General features: G+C 40.9%; 3 protein-coding genes across 4 annotated transcripts; 1 reads left to right on the top strand and 2 right to left on the bottom strand.

Annotated features, from left to right (window-relative positions):
- Positions 1-2,019: 2,019 nt before the first annotated feature.
- LOC104455900 (probable LRR receptor-like serine/threonine-protein kinase At3g47570) lies at positions 2,020-5,814 on the top strand. 2 transcript variants are annotated; one of them, XR_005552953.1, is made up of 3 exons: positions 2,020-4,771; positions 4,920-5,305; positions 5,396-5,814. XR_005552953.1 is itself a non-coding variant. In XM_018859633.2 (2 exons), the coding sequence occupies exons 1-2, from the start codon at positions 2,089-2,091 to the stop codon at positions 5,078-5,080; spliced, it is 2,844 nt and encodes a 947-aa protein (XP_018715178.2). In that variant the 5' UTR covers positions 2,020-2,088; the 3' UTR covers positions 5,081-5,814. The 2 variants fall into 2 exon arrangements, 1 of the variants encoding a protein (XP_018715178.2); XM_018859633.2 differs by having other exon boundaries at positions 4,920-5,814.
- Positions 5,815-9,273: 3,459 nt separating this feature from the next.
- On the bottom strand, positions 9,274-10,140 carry LOC104454386 (pleckstrin homology domain-containing protein 1). Its single transcript, XM_010069214.3, has one exon. The coding sequence runs from the start codon at positions 9,992-9,994 to the stop codon at positions 9,560-9,562; it is 435 nt and encodes a 144-aa protein (XP_010067516.1). The 5' UTR covers positions 9,995-10,140; the 3' UTR covers positions 9,274-9,559.
- A 137-nt stretch (positions 10,141-10,277) lies between these two features.
- Positions 10,278-15,305, bottom strand: LOC104454387 (anthranilate synthase alpha subunit 1, chloroplastic). The gene is made up of 11 exons (XM_010069215.3): positions 14,965-15,305; positions 14,390-14,574; positions 14,110-14,299; positions 13,747-13,898; positions 13,134-13,249; positions 12,807-13,053; positions 12,650-12,706; positions 12,321-12,473; positions 11,647-11,727; positions 10,825-10,911; positions 10,278-10,735 (listed from the first exon to the last, which is right to left on the bottom strand). The coding sequence occupies exons 1-11, from the start codon at positions 15,125-15,127 to the stop codon at positions 10,412-10,414; spliced, it is 1,755 nt and encodes a 584-aa protein (XP_010067517.2). The 5' UTR covers positions 15,128-15,305; the 3' UTR covers positions 10,278-10,411.
- Between the last annotated feature and the right edge of the window lie 2,235 nt (positions 15,306-17,540).

The following is a 17,540-nucleotide window of genomic DNA, read 5'->3' as shown; positions in this document are numbered from 1 at the left end:
GAAGCGGGTGAAAATGTAAAAGAACCAACGAATTTTGGAATGAGAATTTTGTCCTTTATTGCCATAGAAACGCAACATATATATAAGAAGATACAGCTATCAAACAATCTCCTAATTAGGCTAAATTACCAAAAATACAAGGACAACACAATAAAAAAAGATATGTACACAAAACTTTCTAATTAAACGGCCTAAAATAAAAGGCCTGAATAAAAACATATCACAACTGCCTTTTCAATATATTTCAATAGAAAATGACACCGACAGAAAAGAGAAGCAAAGAGAAGAAAGCAGGTCAAGTCATCTGGCCCCGCCTATGGTCCCTCATGGGACCACTCCCACGTCGTAATTTCCGTTACGAAAGCTCTTTCCTCTCAACTCCTGCACAAAGCATAAAAAAAATGCTCGTAAGTGGCTATAAAGAAGACCCGTGCTGGAGTTACAACAAAAATAAACTTGAATTACGACAGTTACCCAATGATTGGGCCCTCCCAAGGGACCACAGCCAAGCTCCAAGTCATAATGGAAGTTTTTGCAGAGTTGACCGGCGATGTCTTCTGTCATTTCAGCTCGACAAGCCTTTATGACCGCACAAATGTAAGATAATCTAGTGACGTCATAGCAATTTCAATTTCTTTGGAAAATTTCAAATTAACCATTCTACCTATCACGTGACGTGAAGACCAGGATGTATAAAAATTTCACACCTCAAAAATCTATTCCAGAGATTCTCAATTTCTCCATATATCTCCTCTGCACCAGATAGCTCAACAGCTGAGTTTGGACTCATCGTATCACCTTAAATACCAACTAACTTCTACTTGATGAGCATCAGCAAAGTCGTAATTCAGCTGCGTTCAACTAGGAAGAAACCTTTTGCTGCTTCTTTACTTGGATAGATGAGCTACGAACCGGTGATATTGAGTTTCTCTATTGCTATTTAGGCATACAACGCATGCATATAGACTATTTGCTCCTGCCACTCTGATTAAAGTAAATTTTCTATCCTGCATTCCTACGTATGGGTGGGGAGATAAAAGGATAAACCGTCCTGCAATGGGAAGGCTGAGAATGTTTAATGTACTGAATCATAATCTTTTGGTCTTCATAATAGTCAAATATATTTCCAATACCATGTGGCTGACGTTTGTATTTGTGAGGGACTAATTAAAAACCTAGTTGAAAGAAGTTTTCTCAAAGAGAGAGTTACTTCCAGTGGTGGGTTCAGTAGAGGACATGAATGTGGTGATTTTCACCTCGTATCATTAAAATATAGAAAGAATGACATGCCGTGTACCGTGGTATTGAAGATATGTTTGAGTATTAAGTTGAATAAGATAGGTGATGTATAGTTTTAGAGCAGTGGTAGGACTATGTCTAAGTTGGATTACCAATATGCAAAAATTTCTAAAAGATGTCATATCGAAGGCAAGTGGGAGGAAAATTATGCCGATCAGACTATAGAATCTGAACTCCTTGAAAATTGAATGCGGTCTACTAAGCTTACGTGGAGTCAAAGTTTTAGGTCCGGTTTGGTTAAAGAAAAGCTATTGATTTTTCGTTTTCAATTCCCAAAATTGATACGTTCGGTAAAAAATTTCAGAAATTGTACTCACTCTATCCAGGGGATTTAGCCTGACTTTCTGAAATTTTGGAAACTAATTTTCACTTGTTTTCAAACGAGAACACAGGGTGGACCGGTGAAAGTCAATGTGTCATTGATCTATCTACTTAATGCAAATTATGGCATGCTCCTTCCGTCATAATTTTCATTTACTTGGTGTGGAAAGGCCGATGTCTGTTTTCATTAGTTTTTCATTTTAATTCTATCGTGGGGAGAACGCTAAGAGGAATGTCACATCCATCCTGTTTTTTAGCGTTTTCGATGCACTACCTATTTTTTAATCTCGCTTTAAAGGTAATCAATAAATGACTTTCGAGACCAAAATAAGAGGCTCTCTCCAAAATCCTCACCTCTATAAATCTCCTCTCGTTGAGGGTGGCTGATTCACAGTTGAACTCTGCATCACATCTCTCATTCTTTCATGATCTCCCTGCATATCACTTCAGTCCATTCTGCTTTGAGTTATGCAACTCGTGGGCTTTAGTTTTGCAAACTTACCATTTCGTCGCTTCATTTTTGCTATTGCTATTGCATTGTGCTTTGCACGAGTCTCCTCAGCGTCAAATGAAACCGACAAATCAGCATTACTTGCATTCAAGGTGGGGATAACCGAGGACCCTCTCAAGGTGCTTAGCTCTTGGAACGGTACGGTCGATCTCTGCCAATGGTACGGTGTTACATGCAGTCACCGTCACCACAATAGAGTCACCATATTGGACCTGAATTCCTATAAGCTCTCAGGGTCTATCTCTCCTCACATCGGGAACCTTAGCTTCTTAAGGATATTGAGGCTCTACAATAATAGCTTTCACCATGAAATCCCTCCCCAGATTGGGCGGTTGCATCGATTACGCATCTTATCGCTAGCCAATAATTCTCTAGCAGGAGAAATCCCCAGGAACACATCAAGCTGTCATAACCTCCTTGGGATCGGATTGTCCAGAAACCAATTGAGTGGAGAAGTTCCTCCAGAGATAGGTTCATTGGTGAAGCTTCAGTGGCTTTATTTAGGAGGAAACAATCTAACAGGAAGTGTCCCTTCTTCCATCGGGAACTTATCATCGTTGGAGGAGCTTGCTCTTTTCCTAAATTACTTAGGCGGGAGTCTTCCTTGGGCTCTAGGTCAGTTGACCAAACTGAGATCACTTGGTTTATTACAAAATCAGTTGTCTGGTACGATTCCGCTTTCCCTCTACAATTTATCGTCATTGGTAGTATTTGACGTGGGACTTAACCAAATACATGGAAGTCTCCCCACTACAATAGGCTTTGATCTCCCTAACCTAGAATTTTTTAGTGTTTCCCAGAACCAATTTGTTGGATCAATTCCTCAGTCGTTATCTAATAATGCCACAAATCTACAGATACTTGAACTTGCAAGCAACAAACTCTTAGGGAACGTACCTTCTTTTCAAAGTTTGCATAACCTTCAAAAGTTGCAGCTTGACGGTAACCACCTTGGAAGTGGGGGATCCGGGGAGTTGAGCTTCCTTTGCTCATTAACCAATAGCACTGGCTTAATCTGGTTGATTATTTCAGAAAATAGACTAGGTGGGTTGTTGCCGGATTGCATTGGTAATTTATCCACTGGTATCACGGTATTGGAATTAGGCGTAAATCCTATAGTTGGTGAGATTCCTAGAGCAATCGGCAATCTTGTGAACTTGGAAGTCTTGGGGATAGAAAACATCTTTCTTTCAGGTGCTATCCCGTTTGATGTGGGAAATCTTCAAAATCTAACATATTTGGCACTCTCCAATAACAATCTATCGGGGGTAATTCCATCCTTTTTGCGAAACAACAAATTGATTCGATTACTTCTTGATGGGAATCACTTTCACGGGCACATTCCTTCTTCTCTAGATAAGTGTCGAAGTCTGACGGACCTTGATCTTTCTGACAACAACCTTAGTGGTTCCATATTCCCGGTGGTGAAAACTCTCCTCTATTTGAACTTGTCTCACAACCATTTGAATGGGGCCCTTCCAATGCAAATAGGACAAATTGAACATTTAAATACTTTGGACATTTCAGGCAATATATTTAGTGGTGAAATTCCAAGCAGTCTAGGTGATTGTGATGGATTGATAGTATTAAAATTGAAGGATAACCAGTTCCAAGGAACCATTCCTCAATCATTTAGCTCATTAAGAAGCATTGAGAAACTGGATTTTTCAAATAACAATCTATCGGGTGAGATTCCGAAATTCTTAGAGACATTTGACTTCCTGGAAATGCTGGATTTATCATACAACAATCTTAAAGGCATGTTACCAACAGAAGGAGTGTTCAAGAATACGAGTGCCACTTTTATTACCGGAAACAACAAGATTTGTGGAGGAATCCCGGAATTTCGGCTCCCTAAATGCATCTCTAAACACTCTAAGAGGAAAGGAGTTGTTCATAAGTTGAAATTCACGCTCCCTGTTTTTTTGGGACTTCTAGGGGTGGTTCTTGCTCTAGTTTATGTGTATGTATGTTGGTTGATGAAGAAGAAAACAAAAGAACCCACTTTGAGTTCCATATTTGATAGCTCGCAAAATTTATCTTATGGAACTCTCCTTAAAGCAACTAATGGTTTTTCTTCAACTAATTTGATCGGTGTTGGTAGTTTTGGATCTGTTTACAAGGGATTGCTCCAGGAGAATGGGATTAACGTTGCTGTGAAGGTGCTTAATTTAATGCATCATGGGGCTCTAAAGAGCTTCAAAGCTGAGTGCGAGGCTTTAAAGCGTATAAGACACCGAAATCTTTTGAAGGTATTGACAATATGCTCAGGTACTGATTATCAGGGGAATGACTTTAAGGCTTTGGTCTATGAGTTCATGGTCAATGGTAGCCTTGAAGAATGGTTGCACCCATCTCCAATACCAGCTAATGCAAATGGGCCTTCAAAAAATCTGAGTCTCATCCAAAGGATAAAAATTTCCATCGACATTAGTTTTGCATTGGATTATCTTCATAACCAATGCCACAACACGATAGTTCATTGTGATCTAAAGCCAAGCAATGTCCTTTTAGACGCTGAGATGGTCGGACATGTCGGTGACTTTGGACTGACAAAGATCATCCTTGAATCCACATCTCAAATGAGCACAAATATAAGCTCAATTGGTTTGAGAGGAACAATCGGTTATACTGCTCTAGGTAAGTCTCTTTATGTCCATCAAATGAAGAATTTTTTCATCACAAAATTGTTTATGGCATCTTTTCACAAAACTTTTAACTTTACTATGAGATTGTGCACATATTATTTTCTCATAGCTCAAACATATGTGGTTCTTGATGTATGTAGAATATGGAATGGGTAGTGCGGTTTCTGCTGAAGGTGATGTCTATAGTTATGGCATCCTCTTGCTAGAGATGTTCACCGGAATTAGGCCCACCGCCGAGATATTCAAAGAAAATTTGAACCTACATATTTTGTTGAGAAAGCTTTGCCTAAACGAGTCCTAGAGATTACCGATCCCATTCTAGTTCAAGAAGTGGAAAGCTATGCAGGCGAAAGCAGAAAGAGCACACTCCAGGATTGTCTATTAATGATCTACGGAATTGGGATCGCTTGCTCTGTTGAAGTCTTAGGAGAGCGAATGAGCATAACAGATGTAGCAACTCGACTATGTTCGATTAGGGACAGACTTTACGCAGCTGGCTTACAAGGATAGGTAATATATTAAAGCGGTAAGTTTTCTCGTACCTCCTACAAATGCCAAACTGAACCACTTATGCATTGACAGGCACGTGACTGCACGCATTTTTTTTCCAATCTAGATAAACTCAATTTTCTGGTTATGTGAAGATGGAGCCATAAAGGTAACAAATGTCTTCGTCCTCTTCGGGGAATAGAGAGAGGTGGCAGGAGGTCTTCATCCCTTATGCAAACGTGGGACAGATGCTTCTCCAATGTATCGTGAGGTTGGAGAATTGAATTCTGAGATAGACTCCGAATAGTTTAGACAATGAAGAACATAGCTGTTTTTCAGTGTTCCTTCTGAAGTGAAAGTTGGCGCGTAAGACGAGAAGACGGCGTTAGGAATGATGCTGTCATCTCACATCTGTGCGGTATATTTGGAAAATTGAGAAGAAAGGCATACATGCTTAGCCTGTATATGTCTCCTAAAGCTATGCAAGCAAGTCCATTTATCGTTTTGTTCTGTTTTGCTAGTTAAATAGTTCAATCTAATAATACGAGTTGAAATTATGATCACCAAGATGCACCAGCAGTGGTAGATATTCCCGTGGCAAATTTAAACGAATTGAGACAATTCAATGCATTATTTTCAGATATGTATATGCAACTATTAATTGCAGCTATAGTACTAGCATATTTTTTTCTTCCACACACAATCCCACCAGTCCGAGATCAAATGTCAAGATGTTATTTAAAGGATTAATATCATAAAAAAAAAACCAAAAACAATACACACATGACAAATTTACCCTAAATCATTTTTTGACAACCAAAAACTTCAAACTGATACATATGACAAATTTACCTTTCGTTAATTTTATTAAATTTTATCAGGGTCATGTTCTCTAGAAGTCCAAAAACTTCTTGTAATTTACAAAAAAGTATAATTAGGTCTTAAAACTCATTAAAGTAGTACAATCAAAATATTCCATTAACACCGTCAATTTTACTAGCGGAAAATGCTAATGTTGCATTTTTAAATTAATTTTATTTCTTGCATGGCATTTTTTATTATGTTTATTCAATTCTTATTTTAATTATATTAAACAATAAAAAATAAAATCTGACGTTTTATAATAAAAAACTGAAAAAAAAAAAAAAAAAAAAAGGAGAATGGCAAGGCTCGCCGGTGGCATTTCAGCTATCGCTGCCCATCGTTGGAAGGGCCGACAACATCCACGTAAGCATTTTTCAGTAGGAGGAAATTTCTGCTGACCAGACTGCAAAACCAAAGCTCCTCGCAAATTGAACACGGTCAATTAGGCTTTTGGAATTGCAGCTCATTAACGAAAAAGCTATTTATGGGAGGTGGATGGCATCAATATATTACCTAATCACTTCGATTTGCCAGAAATCTGCCCATCGTATTTGACCCATTATACTTTATCCAATCCATCGTTCCTTGGTCATCTTTACTAGTAGAATATGAACATGAGAAAGCCATACTACTGAAACACCAAAAAGGCAAGAAAATAAAGAAAAAAAAAATGAGGTGACAAACTTCCCAACACCCTTTTTTTTTTTTTCTGGTAAGTCTTGAAAGTGCATCGAAATTAGATAAAGCGTAATAGCTAATTAACACGAAACTGTTATTCTTTATCTAGTTTTAGTTTCAAGAGATCATTTTCAACAAGATTAGTATGAAATTATTTATATAAATTAATTGCTAATTGCAATATTCCTAAACTTTTAGCACAAACTTATGACTATCCTCAAAAACAATCTGCAGAGTTTATAGCCTTTGTTGAAAGAGCACAAAATAAAAACTGCTCACGTGTCGCATAATGGTCCAGCGCAGGGGAACTATCATTGCATGATCAATGGATTTACAGTGAGCATTTCACACTATTCGCACACTTCAGAATTCTCTTCTCTTTTCCACATATAATTTTCTCCTGTACTTTATGCCAACACTGGCATGCTCCTTCCGTAATAGTTTTCATTTGTTTGGTTTTGGTGTGAAAAGTCCATTTCGCTTTCATTAATTTTTATTTAATTCTTAGAGATAACGCTTAGAGGAATGTACAAATCTTTCTCGCTTTTTAGTTTTTTGAATGCACCGCCAATTTTGCAGATTAATCATAAAGGTAATCAATAAATGACTTTTGAGAACAAAACAAAGAAGCTCTCCGCAGAATCCTCACCCTCGATAAATCTCTGGTCAATGAGGTGGCTAAACTACACCTGATTATACGCCACATCTCTCGTCCCTTCTTAATCTCTCTGCACATCACTTCAGGCCACTTTTGCATTGTGGCATGCGACACTTGGGCTTTTGATTTGCGATTTCATGCTTCATTTTCGTGATTGCCATTCCATTGTGCTTTCTAAAAGTGAACTACCAGGAACTTTCAGAACGATCAACTGTTAGTAACTGATGAATGAACTGCCTAATTTATAATCCTCAATCCCAATAGTAGATTACTAATTGTTTTTACATTTTGTAAGTGGTCCCCTTCATTAGTTAATAAGTTACCCACACAATTTCAACCCAAAAAAAAAAAGTTACCAACACAATAATTTTACCACCATAAATTATGAACAGATTAATGTTTTTTCAGTTTAATGAGTACCAACAATTATTTGTCAATAATATACCAATTGGATAACTGATTTACCGGGTTGATGTAGATTATGAATAGTCATTCCCTTTCATTTGTCAACACGAGAAGTATGGTTTCTAGAGAAGACGATGTCTATAGTTATGGCATGCTCTTGTTAGAGACGTTCACTGGAATCAGTCCCACGGATGTACCTTAACAATTTAGTTGAGGCCCGCACAAGTTCTAGAAATTACTGATCCCATTCTACTTTAGGAAAGAGAGCAGTGCAGGCCATAGCAGAGACAACACAGTTCAAGACTGTCTCATAATGGTCTATGGAATTGGAATTGCCTGCTCAGTTGGAGTATCCAGAGAGAGAATGAGCATCAGAGAAGCTGGAACTCAGCTATGTTTGATTAGCGACAGACTAAATGCAGCTGGTTCACAAGGATAGACAATATCCAAAAGTTACGACTTCTTTAAAAGTTAAAACCTTGGCAGATCAAAACTAACCACTTAAAGCATCGTCGAGCAAAACAGAAGTGTGCCTGCACACTCAAGCACAGGGACTGAAATAAATGCCTTTTCAGTTTAGACAGGAAAGGGCAATACGAATTCCCAAATATATGTGGAGGAAGAAATTCAATTTTCTAGTAATGTGAAGATAGAGGTAAAGGCTTCAACATTTAGAACCAAATGCACTGAAGACCGCATGAAGAAATTCTCACCATCACAAGGCATTAGAACAGCTCCCTAAGAACCTCATATTTTACATTTTACACGTACCTCTGCACTTGCACCGAAACAGTCTTGCTTATAGCGCTATGTAGTTCAATAAAAAAATCAGCTTCAGACCAGATTCCCCCAATTTGTGCTTAAATTTACATTTTATCCCAGGTTTTAAGGGTTCAGGAGTACCTGGTTTTCGCATTTTCCATAGGGTCATTCCCCTCTGCTGGATGCCGGAGGAGTGAATTGACAGGAACAATGTCGCCATGCTGTTATGTCCACAGCGAAAGCTTTTGACCTTGGGAGCTTTAACAGATCCGAAGCTTATCAGCAAATTACAGTTGAAACTCATATGGAAGGAACTCCACCTCCCCTTCCAGCCATAATTAGACAACGCTATGTTTTGTTTCTCGAATGAGAATGAATTCATGCTTGTTTATTGCCAATCGCGATGATTCGGTTTCCATTCCAACTAAGCGATACGTATGTGTTATGAAGATGAATAGGCTGCTCAAGATAGACTACATTATTATGTACTCTCGATACGTATAACTATCAGATAGAGCTCTTTTTAAGGACGCAAGTCATCAGCTTTCATCTCCATCAGAATAGGAGGCCGAACTGCTTGAACTACTCTTTTGTAGATCTGTGTAGCACAAATCCAGATGCATCGCGTCATTACAAAATTAGACCCCGGACAGCACTCGATAATGATGAACAATGTAAGCATGAACCACCGACCAAATCGAAAGACAATAGGCCAGATGAGAAATGAGAGTAACACATCACCTCACAAATCACTACAAACAACCATTTCCAATGTACAAGCACCGGATTAACGCAAGTCCAGCGAAAATTGACCTCGCTCGCACAGAGCTCACCGCACGATCCGGCGATGGAACCGTCAGTTTCGAGGCGCAAGCATCTGACTGAAACAGTAAAATTACCAAAATTAACCTCGACCGCCCCTCCTCATCGCTTGCTGTCGTAGTCGACGATCTCGGAATCGGTGACGGACCGCGAGTGCTGGACGATGGACCGCCCGATCGAGTTGATCCAGTCCTCCTTCTCCTTCTCGGAGTCGGCGATGAAGTACATGGTGTCGCTCCGGGTGGAGAGCTCGAACGCGTACTGCTTGTTGAGGATGTCCTCGGCCCCCTTCACGGTGAGGCAGGCGGCCACCGGGATGACGCCGCGCGGCTTGGAGGCGCGGGTCACGCCGGAGTCCTTGAACCAGAACAGCTTCCCCTGCTTGAGGACGAACCACCGCCGGCGCCACGTCTTGATGTACTCGCCTTGCTTCGTCAGCCACCCCGCGCGCTCTGGGCCGGACCAGAACTCCACGCCGTCGTAGTCGGCCTCGGGCTTCGCCGCGAAGCCCGTCGCGGCCCGCCACAGGCTCGCCATCGGAGCTCCGGCGGGGGGACCGATCGGGTCGGATCTGGTTTTGGGGGTGGGATGAGTCGTTTTCCTTGGTTTTTGTTCGGGACCGGTGGCGATGAGGAAGCCGCTGAATGAAATGCCGTTAGATTGACGCAGATATATATTAAATAATTAAACTTTTCGCTGTTCTTTTTTTCTTTTTCTTTTTTTATCCGCGGGTATCGTCCTATTAAGCGTTTGCAATCAATTTTCGGTCGTAAAAATCAGGATCGCAGATCTCAATCAACCTCGCAGTCGATTTGAAATAGGAACAGAAGGAAGGATGTTTTTTTATTGCTCAGATGTTGAATTCAGCTACATCAAAGTCCGATCTAACTCCGTCTATGTCCGAGGCCAAACAATTAGAGACCACCACTCAGAATTTTCTCCGGGAGGATCATGTCATTTGTTCACGAAGGCGGATTCAGCCAAGTCGATGGCCCGGGCGAGGCCGGCGGCTTTGTTCTGGCACTCCTGGTGCTCGTCGTCGGGGTCGCTGTCGGCGACGATGCCCGCGCCGGCTTGGAGGTAAGCAACCCATTCCCTCCGCGTGTTGGCATCCTTGTACGAATACATGGTGTCGTGACGCATTCCAGTCGGGAACACGATCGTCCTGAGAGCAAGCGCGATGTCCATGTCTCCCAGAAAGGAGACGCCCCCGAATCCGCCGCTATATGGCCCGCGCCGCGTCACCTCCAGCTGATCGATCAGCTCCATCGCCCTCACCTACATCAGGGAAGCTTATGTTTGATCAGAACAGGGGGAGAGAGAGGGAGGGAGGGAGGGAGGGAGGGAGGGAGAGAGAGATCCACAACCTTGGGTGCTCCACTGACAGTTCCAACAGGTAATGCAGCTTTCAAGGCATCCCAACAGGTGAACTGATCATCTAATTCACCTGTCACCTGCAATATCAAAATGTTGTGCTGCTTAAAAGGGCACCTGTAGTTTTGCCATCACTATGCAGATGACATGACTGGATAAACCAACAAGGTAGTTGAGAATGGTGCAGAAGGATGAACGCCCGAAGACTGTCATTATGACCTGCTCGAGTAAGTCGTACTAATTCAACATGGCAAATTTTAGAAACAAACATTCTTGGTGATCGAACACCAGATTCAAGCACTGCGGTGTCGAAAGATCCAGAACACTTCCATGAGAAATCAGATAAGATTCATGATTGACAGCTCAACTTCCGGCATTGACATGCTGAGCAATTTATAAAGCAGAACTAGTGGACCATATACCTGCACGTCTTGACTAATAGAGCTTTAAGTTCTGCATAATGATAATTATTGTGGAGTCGGCAAGCTGGGATTTGTGCATTCATGCTTGTTTTTTTGTTCAAGAAATACAGAATACATAGAGCGACTGACTTAGTATGGGTAGCATGCACCGTCATTATAGAAGGTTTTGACAAGTGCATCAAGCCGAGGGCATAGGCCATGAAGGATATGCTATTCTGGTCAAGACATATATAGACACAAGCACGAGTTCAACTCAAATCCGAAGGTCTAGATTCTCCGTGATAACGAATGCATTTCCCATAATGATGCACGCCTATCTCCATTATCATCTACTTGCTTAGTCCCTTTTGAGTGTTCTAGATAACATCCGCAAGCATAACTTTGGATTCTCACCGTGGAGCTGATATGCATTACATGAGAGTACCGTTCCACATCCATCAGCCTTTCCACGTTCACTGAACCATATTTTGAAACCTGCACCAGGGAAAAAAGGGGGCATCAGATGAACATTATCTGTATGGGCTAAAAGAAATGGAAACTGATGCTGCAAAAGTTTCTAGCCTGAAATTAGTAGGAACTGCATTGAGCCTATATTAGCCAAAAAATGCCTTTAACCTAAGGGAAGGGAGCAATCTCCTAGCAAAATTAAAATGGAACAGAAGCCATTATTCCCACAAATAAAATTCACTGTTTGCAGGGACCTATCTTTTAAAATTTACATACGCACGAGTGTGCAAGTGTGCATGCATTTTATTTTGTTTCTTTGGTTTTTTTTGTTGAGGGGGGGGGTTTATAAAAGAGTTTCGAAGAGGGAGAACATATGAACGGTAGTGGTATAAGGGGAAAATGTTGACAAAGACCATGCCAATCGACGTTGACGTATTGCCATCCACCAGTAGATCCATATGTCTGGTTTTCTCTATTAAACCTACCAGAGAATGAAAAACTGGAAGAAAATTGGCATATGCAGAACAACAGGTTGAGTAAAATGGTTCAGCCAATTCAGAACATAAGTCTCCTCATAATTATAGTAATAGTAGTGCCACATCTCAGATATAAGTACGGACCTTGCCAACATCATTTCGGCCCAAATCAACCAGCATGATGTGTTCTGCCCGTTGCTTTGCATCATTTAGCAGCTGGACTTTCAAGATCTCGTCTTCTTCAAATGTCTTCCCCCTTCTCACAGTTCCAGCTAAGGGGCGATTCACAATTTTCTTCTGCACATTTCCATAAAAAATTTCCACATAAGGACAAAATATACTCTTAAAACTAAGATCAAAGGAAGAGTAGATTCAATAAGCCTATGTCAAAAAAGGCAGGAAAGTATTGCACGACCAGTCAAAAATCAAACCATCTCAGTTGGCGATCCCAAATGAAAGTAAAAGGACTTCACCTGTTTTACGCGAGTAAGAATTTCAGGACTTGAGGCAACCATAATACACCCTCTAGCCTGTTATTAAATTAAAAAAAAAAAGTTAATCGACCATAGACAACCAGGAAAGCAGAATGGAGACTAACTGTAGATGAATTGATTTACCGGAAACACGCACTTGCAAATACGTCATATATGGACTTGGATTCACAATTCTCAGTGCCCTGTACACTTCAAATGGGTCCGCAAATGTGCGGCGTTCAAAACGTTGACTTAGTACAATTTGGAAAATATCTCCAGCCTGAATATGTTCTTTTGCCTGGAGCACTGCCTTCTTATATGCGTCACTCGTCATGTTTGACTTGTTTAAAGCAGGACCGAAATGGTTAGTGTTTAAAACCACAGAACCTGGAGATAGCTTAGGCCTGCAGTTGACAATCATATTAAAAGATGCTGATTTTCAAGAAAACCACTGGGTTCATATAAACAAGGTAAAGTTACTTACGGGGCAAAATCCTGAACTTTGCTCACCAACAACTCCAAACGTTTCATGCCATCATTGTAAGCATTCTCAACTGAAGAGTGTTGATCAAGCCGAACCCAGTGAATTGCATATGCTTTCTACGATAAACAAAATTAGAGCCTGTGTCACACTGATAGTACACTGAGAAATATTCAAGAGACTACATTGTTTCTAGCATAATGGAACCTAATTGGCAACTGGATGTAACAATTCCTTTACCGCCCAATCAGATACAATAAGGCAACAGGAAAAAGAAACTCAATGTTTGCAACTACTTGTCTTTCTTCTTTATGGCCTTTCTAATAATCATGCATCCACTATTTCACTTCCTTCCCAATTAATCACAGATCACTAAAGAATAAGCTAGTACTTGAACTCTATATTCTAAATTAGTCAGCGGAGAGAACCATTGAGTCATGAGTAGTGAAATGTTTGCGGCAATCACAAGTCTGATGAACAGGATGCACTAGTACATCAAAGCAACAGTAGTAGTATGTCAAAGCATCATTTCAGCAATATGAAATTTTGTGCTTCTTAAGAACTATTTCACCCTAATGAACAGCCAATTGAAGTAAGAGACAAATTTAAATGATACCTTCTCTACATGATCGAACACAATGACATCATCATAGAGGCCCAGATGAAGGTCAGCTAAGTTTCTATCATCTTGTGGCGCCAAGGAGAATGCCAGCTTTTTCTTCTCCACATAGCGAACCGTATCATACGAAAAATAACCAACCCACCCACCTAACATGGATCACCTCGATCAGCACAGATATAAGCAAATTACATAATTAGATACAGATATCATCTGAAATATGATGATCGCAAATCACTCCTATATGCTTCATTACAGCTCAAACACGATAACATTCGCCTGTTTTAAGCAAAACCGAGCTTAAAGCGAGCAGAGCAGTATCACCGTGCCATACTCAATGCAGTAGTAATGTCATCTTACCACAAAATGCATCCGGAAGATCATCAATGAGTTGAGGTTTCCATGATTCAGAGATTCTCCTGGGAATCATCATAGGATCATCTACCACCTCCTCAGTGAGACGCCCCTTTTCATGGTCAACAACGGTAACCTTATTTTCTTTAGCAACAACTTCTATCGCTGGCTGCGCTCCAACAACACTGTACCGTCCCTAATTAAACAACAGATGGACAGTGGTCAAGAGTCACTGTGTCGTAACGCGAACGTGTTCAAGGAAAGATGAGCGATGAACTGCTCTTACCACAGTCGAAGACTGAAAGCCAGGCTGAACTGACTCATAAAGAAAGCTCGGAGCCTCTCGATCATCTTCCTTAACCAAACACCTGTATGCGATGACCGGAGTAAGTTGATCCGAGAAAATGCATCGATGAAGCGGAATAAGATTTCCGTTTTTCGAAGCTTCCTTAAACTTCACAGCATCATCAGCTGGAAAAATCCAACCACAAGAGAAGTTTAAAGATAGATGTCAGATTAACCTCTTCTGCTTTAGGACTCATAAGATTACAAAAAATTCAAAAAGCAGGTATGAATTCTAGTCCGCTTATTCTATGTAGTTTCGAGCATTTACTCGTAACTCAATCGAGACAGCCACAACATCGAAAAAGACCGGATCAATGAAGAGCTAGCTCCAAGAAGAAATGCCAATGTCGAAGTCCATAGCAAACGAACGTTCGCCGAATGCGGACAATCACATACTACGGGATATCGTTCCTCCATTACGGAATCAACTAACGAATCGTCCACACCGAATCCTTCCTCAAACATCAAAACGAAAAAAATCGAAAAACAAACGGCGAGGAGCCATTGCAACGTCACCTAACGGAGGACTCGAGATCGACAGGCACTTGAACGTGCGGACGCCTCGCGCCGAGCACGAGCTCCAGCTCCGGCCGCCGCCGCCGGGCGGCCCCGGCGCCGGGGGCAGCCGGTGGCTCGCCGGGACCAAGCTCCGGGAGTACGCTAGGGTTTGCATTGCCATGCGGGGAGCGGAATCACCGGTTCGCCGGAGGCTGGTGAGCGGTCGGCCCTGGTCTCGCCGGTGGTTCCGAGCTCCGCTTGCTTTGGGGAGCGGGAGGAGGAAAGAGGTACAGGCGCTCGAGCTTGCGAAGAGTGTTGGGGTGACTGACACCAAATGGCGCGCTTATGAAGACAACTGATTGGCGGATACGGGCGACCTTAACATGGAAAATGAACTTTCTCTTAAAACCTTCTGACGTTTCCATCTTTGCCATCTTTGCCATCTTATTAAGTTGATGTCTTGGGCAAAGATAGTTTAGACAATATCTGATTTTCCCATTTTAATGATAATTTCCCTTATACAGTATTGAGTTTGTATCATGTCCTCATCCAAGCCCTTTAATTAGGGAGGGTTAGTTCTTGATTAGCCTTGTAAGGAATCTATATCTGAAATTAAATACTTGGTTAAATAATATGTCAATGTTTGAGATAGACTTATCATCACGGGACCATCATTTAACATGTTGTCCACTTATGCTCGCTCACACAGATTGTGCTGTAATTAATCCCTAAAAAAAAAAGAATAAAAACAAGCGACTTGCCTTGTCGTGAGAATCTTTTCTTCAATAGACACAAAATTGTAACTTCCCTAACAGATAATCCAAATAAATTGAAAAGTCACATCGCAAATTGCCAAATATGACATTAAGTTGACCCATTATTATAACATCATGATTTTCATGCCATTTCCGTTTTCATTTCTCATCGCTTTCTCTTCGATAGAGATGTTTGTAGTATCCTCAGAAGCTCAACCCCGTCAAGATTTGTGGCTTGTATCCCGAGTTTGAGTGATGGTCCATGTTACAAATAATTGAAGCTTCTCTCAGTCCCCAAGTCGATGCCAATCTCTTCAGAGATGCGGAGCATCGCCAGGGACAATGTGTCGGGGCCGTATTACATGATGGAGAAAGAAAACGAGAGGATCCCGACACAAGTATCATGCCGAATCGTGCTGTTGTTGTGCAACACGTGATTGAAAAGTTCAAGAATCCCCTCTGAACACACATTTTTAACTCCTATCCAAAATCCGACCAAAAAAAAAAAAAAAACTCCTATCCAAAAAGCCAATGCCTGTATAATGCGTACCACCAAGAAGTACAAAATGGAGAGGCGTGAATGCGGTTCCTTTTGGGTCCGGACGATTCAAGCCGCACACATGTGAACATCCTCGATCTATATTTAGGGTTTACTTGTATCGAGAATAATATTTTTCTCATATTCCCAATATTTGATTTGGTTAGGAAAATGAGTCAATAATTTTTTTTTCCTAATTATTGAAAAATGTTTTCCTACCAAAACTTTATGGTTAAACATGAAAACTCCAATGTTGATTCCCAGGTTTCGGTGTTCAAGACCAAATCTCCAACGACCAAACCTGAGCCCCTCAAGGTTGGGCCCAAGATCCCAACTCTCAATCTTTGGTCGCAATCCTCATGCCCGAATCCACAAAGGCCATCGTGTGTCCTCGGCACTTGGGCTCAAGTCCTTAGTTAATGAAATCTTTGTTCTTACAAAACTATTTTTTAAAAATTCGAATTTTCCAATTTTTTTTTTAGGAGACGAATTTGTAATTTTCATATATTCTTTTTTCTTTTCTTTTTTTCTTTTTTGCTTATTCCTTGGCCAGTCATTGGCCACTGCCATCGGTGGCTCGAGCTCACCGGACGATTGGCCAAAGAAGGAGTAAAAAGAAAAGAAAACAATATATAAAAATGAAAAAAGTTTTGCTAATTTTACTCATCAGATTTTTCTTACCAAAAGACGGAAAATATATTCCAAGTCTTTTTTAGATTTCAGTCCAACAACACTGAAAAATAAAGTCATTTTCCGAAAAAAGTTTTTCAAAAATGATACATTTTTCACGAAACAAATGAATTGGGACTAGAGTGAAGAGTTTGAAACATAATCGTGACCACAAAAGGCGCTTGAATTTATGCGAAATGATGCCGTTATATGTCAGTGATAATTTGATACTTTTCGTTTCGATGGGGACCTCAAGTTCCATTACTGTCGTCTCTTGCTTTTCATCAAAACGGGGTTGAATAAAGTGTTCCAGCAGTACCTTGGCGATGAGCATCTCTGATCGCAATCGTTCGTCAAGCTAAGACGACGTGCTTTAAGTTGGTCGGCCAAAAAACAGAGGAGGACGATGAAGCAGAGAACAGCGGCGAACAATGGCGTTGGACTGTGTAGGAAGGATGATGAAGAAGAGAGAACCCTTTTTGACGTCGTGCGTTGGATCAAAATCGGTGCATCATTGATGTCTATACATATTGCGATTGAAATGGACACCACTTGCTTGTGAAAATGCTTTAAGGGAGACCGCATATGATGCTCGAGGAGCTTCTTCTGAAATGCAAGGCATCAATTGGATT

This window comes from Eucalyptus grandis, chromosome 7, assembly GCF_016545825.1.
Source record: "Eucalyptus grandis isolate ANBG69807.140 chromosome 7, ASM1654582v1, whole genome shotgun sequence".
Taxonomy (NCBI): domain Eukaryota; kingdom Viridiplantae; phylum Streptophyta; class Magnoliopsida; order Myrtales; family Myrtaceae; genus Eucalyptus; species Eucalyptus grandis.
This window is presented reverse-complemented; position numbering and strand designations above follow the sequence as displayed.

What these genes read in the sequence shown, in the direction of transcription:
- LOC104454387 (XM_010069215.3), bottom strand. Translation starts at nt 15,127, where the DNA reads ATGGCAATGCAAACCCTAGCGTACTCCCGGAGCTTGGTCCCGGCGAGC. An exon ending in TGTTCGATCATGTAGAGAAG is followed by an intron (nt 13,250 to 13,746) that starts GTATCATTTAAA and finishes TGTTTATCGTAG; the next exon opens with AAAGCATATGCAATTCACTG. An exon ending in GCCGAAATGATGTTGGCAAG is followed by an intron (nt 11,728 to 12,320) that starts GTCCGTACTTAT and finishes TCCCTGGTGCAG; the next exon opens with GTTTCAAAATATGGTTCAGT.
- LOC104455900 (XM_018859633.2), top strand. Translation starts at nt 2,089, where the DNA reads ATGCAACTCGTGGGCTTTAGTTTTGCAAACTTACCATTTCGTCGCTTC. An exon ending in AATCGGTTATACTGCTCTAG is followed by an intron (nt 4,772 to 4,919) that starts GTAAGTCTCTTT and finishes TGATGTATGTAG; the next exon opens with AATATGGAATGGGTAGTGCG.
- LOC104454386 (XM_010069214.3), bottom strand. Translation starts at nt 9,994, where the DNA reads ATGGCGAGCCTGTGGCGGGCCGCGACGGGCTTCGCGGCGAAGCCCGAG.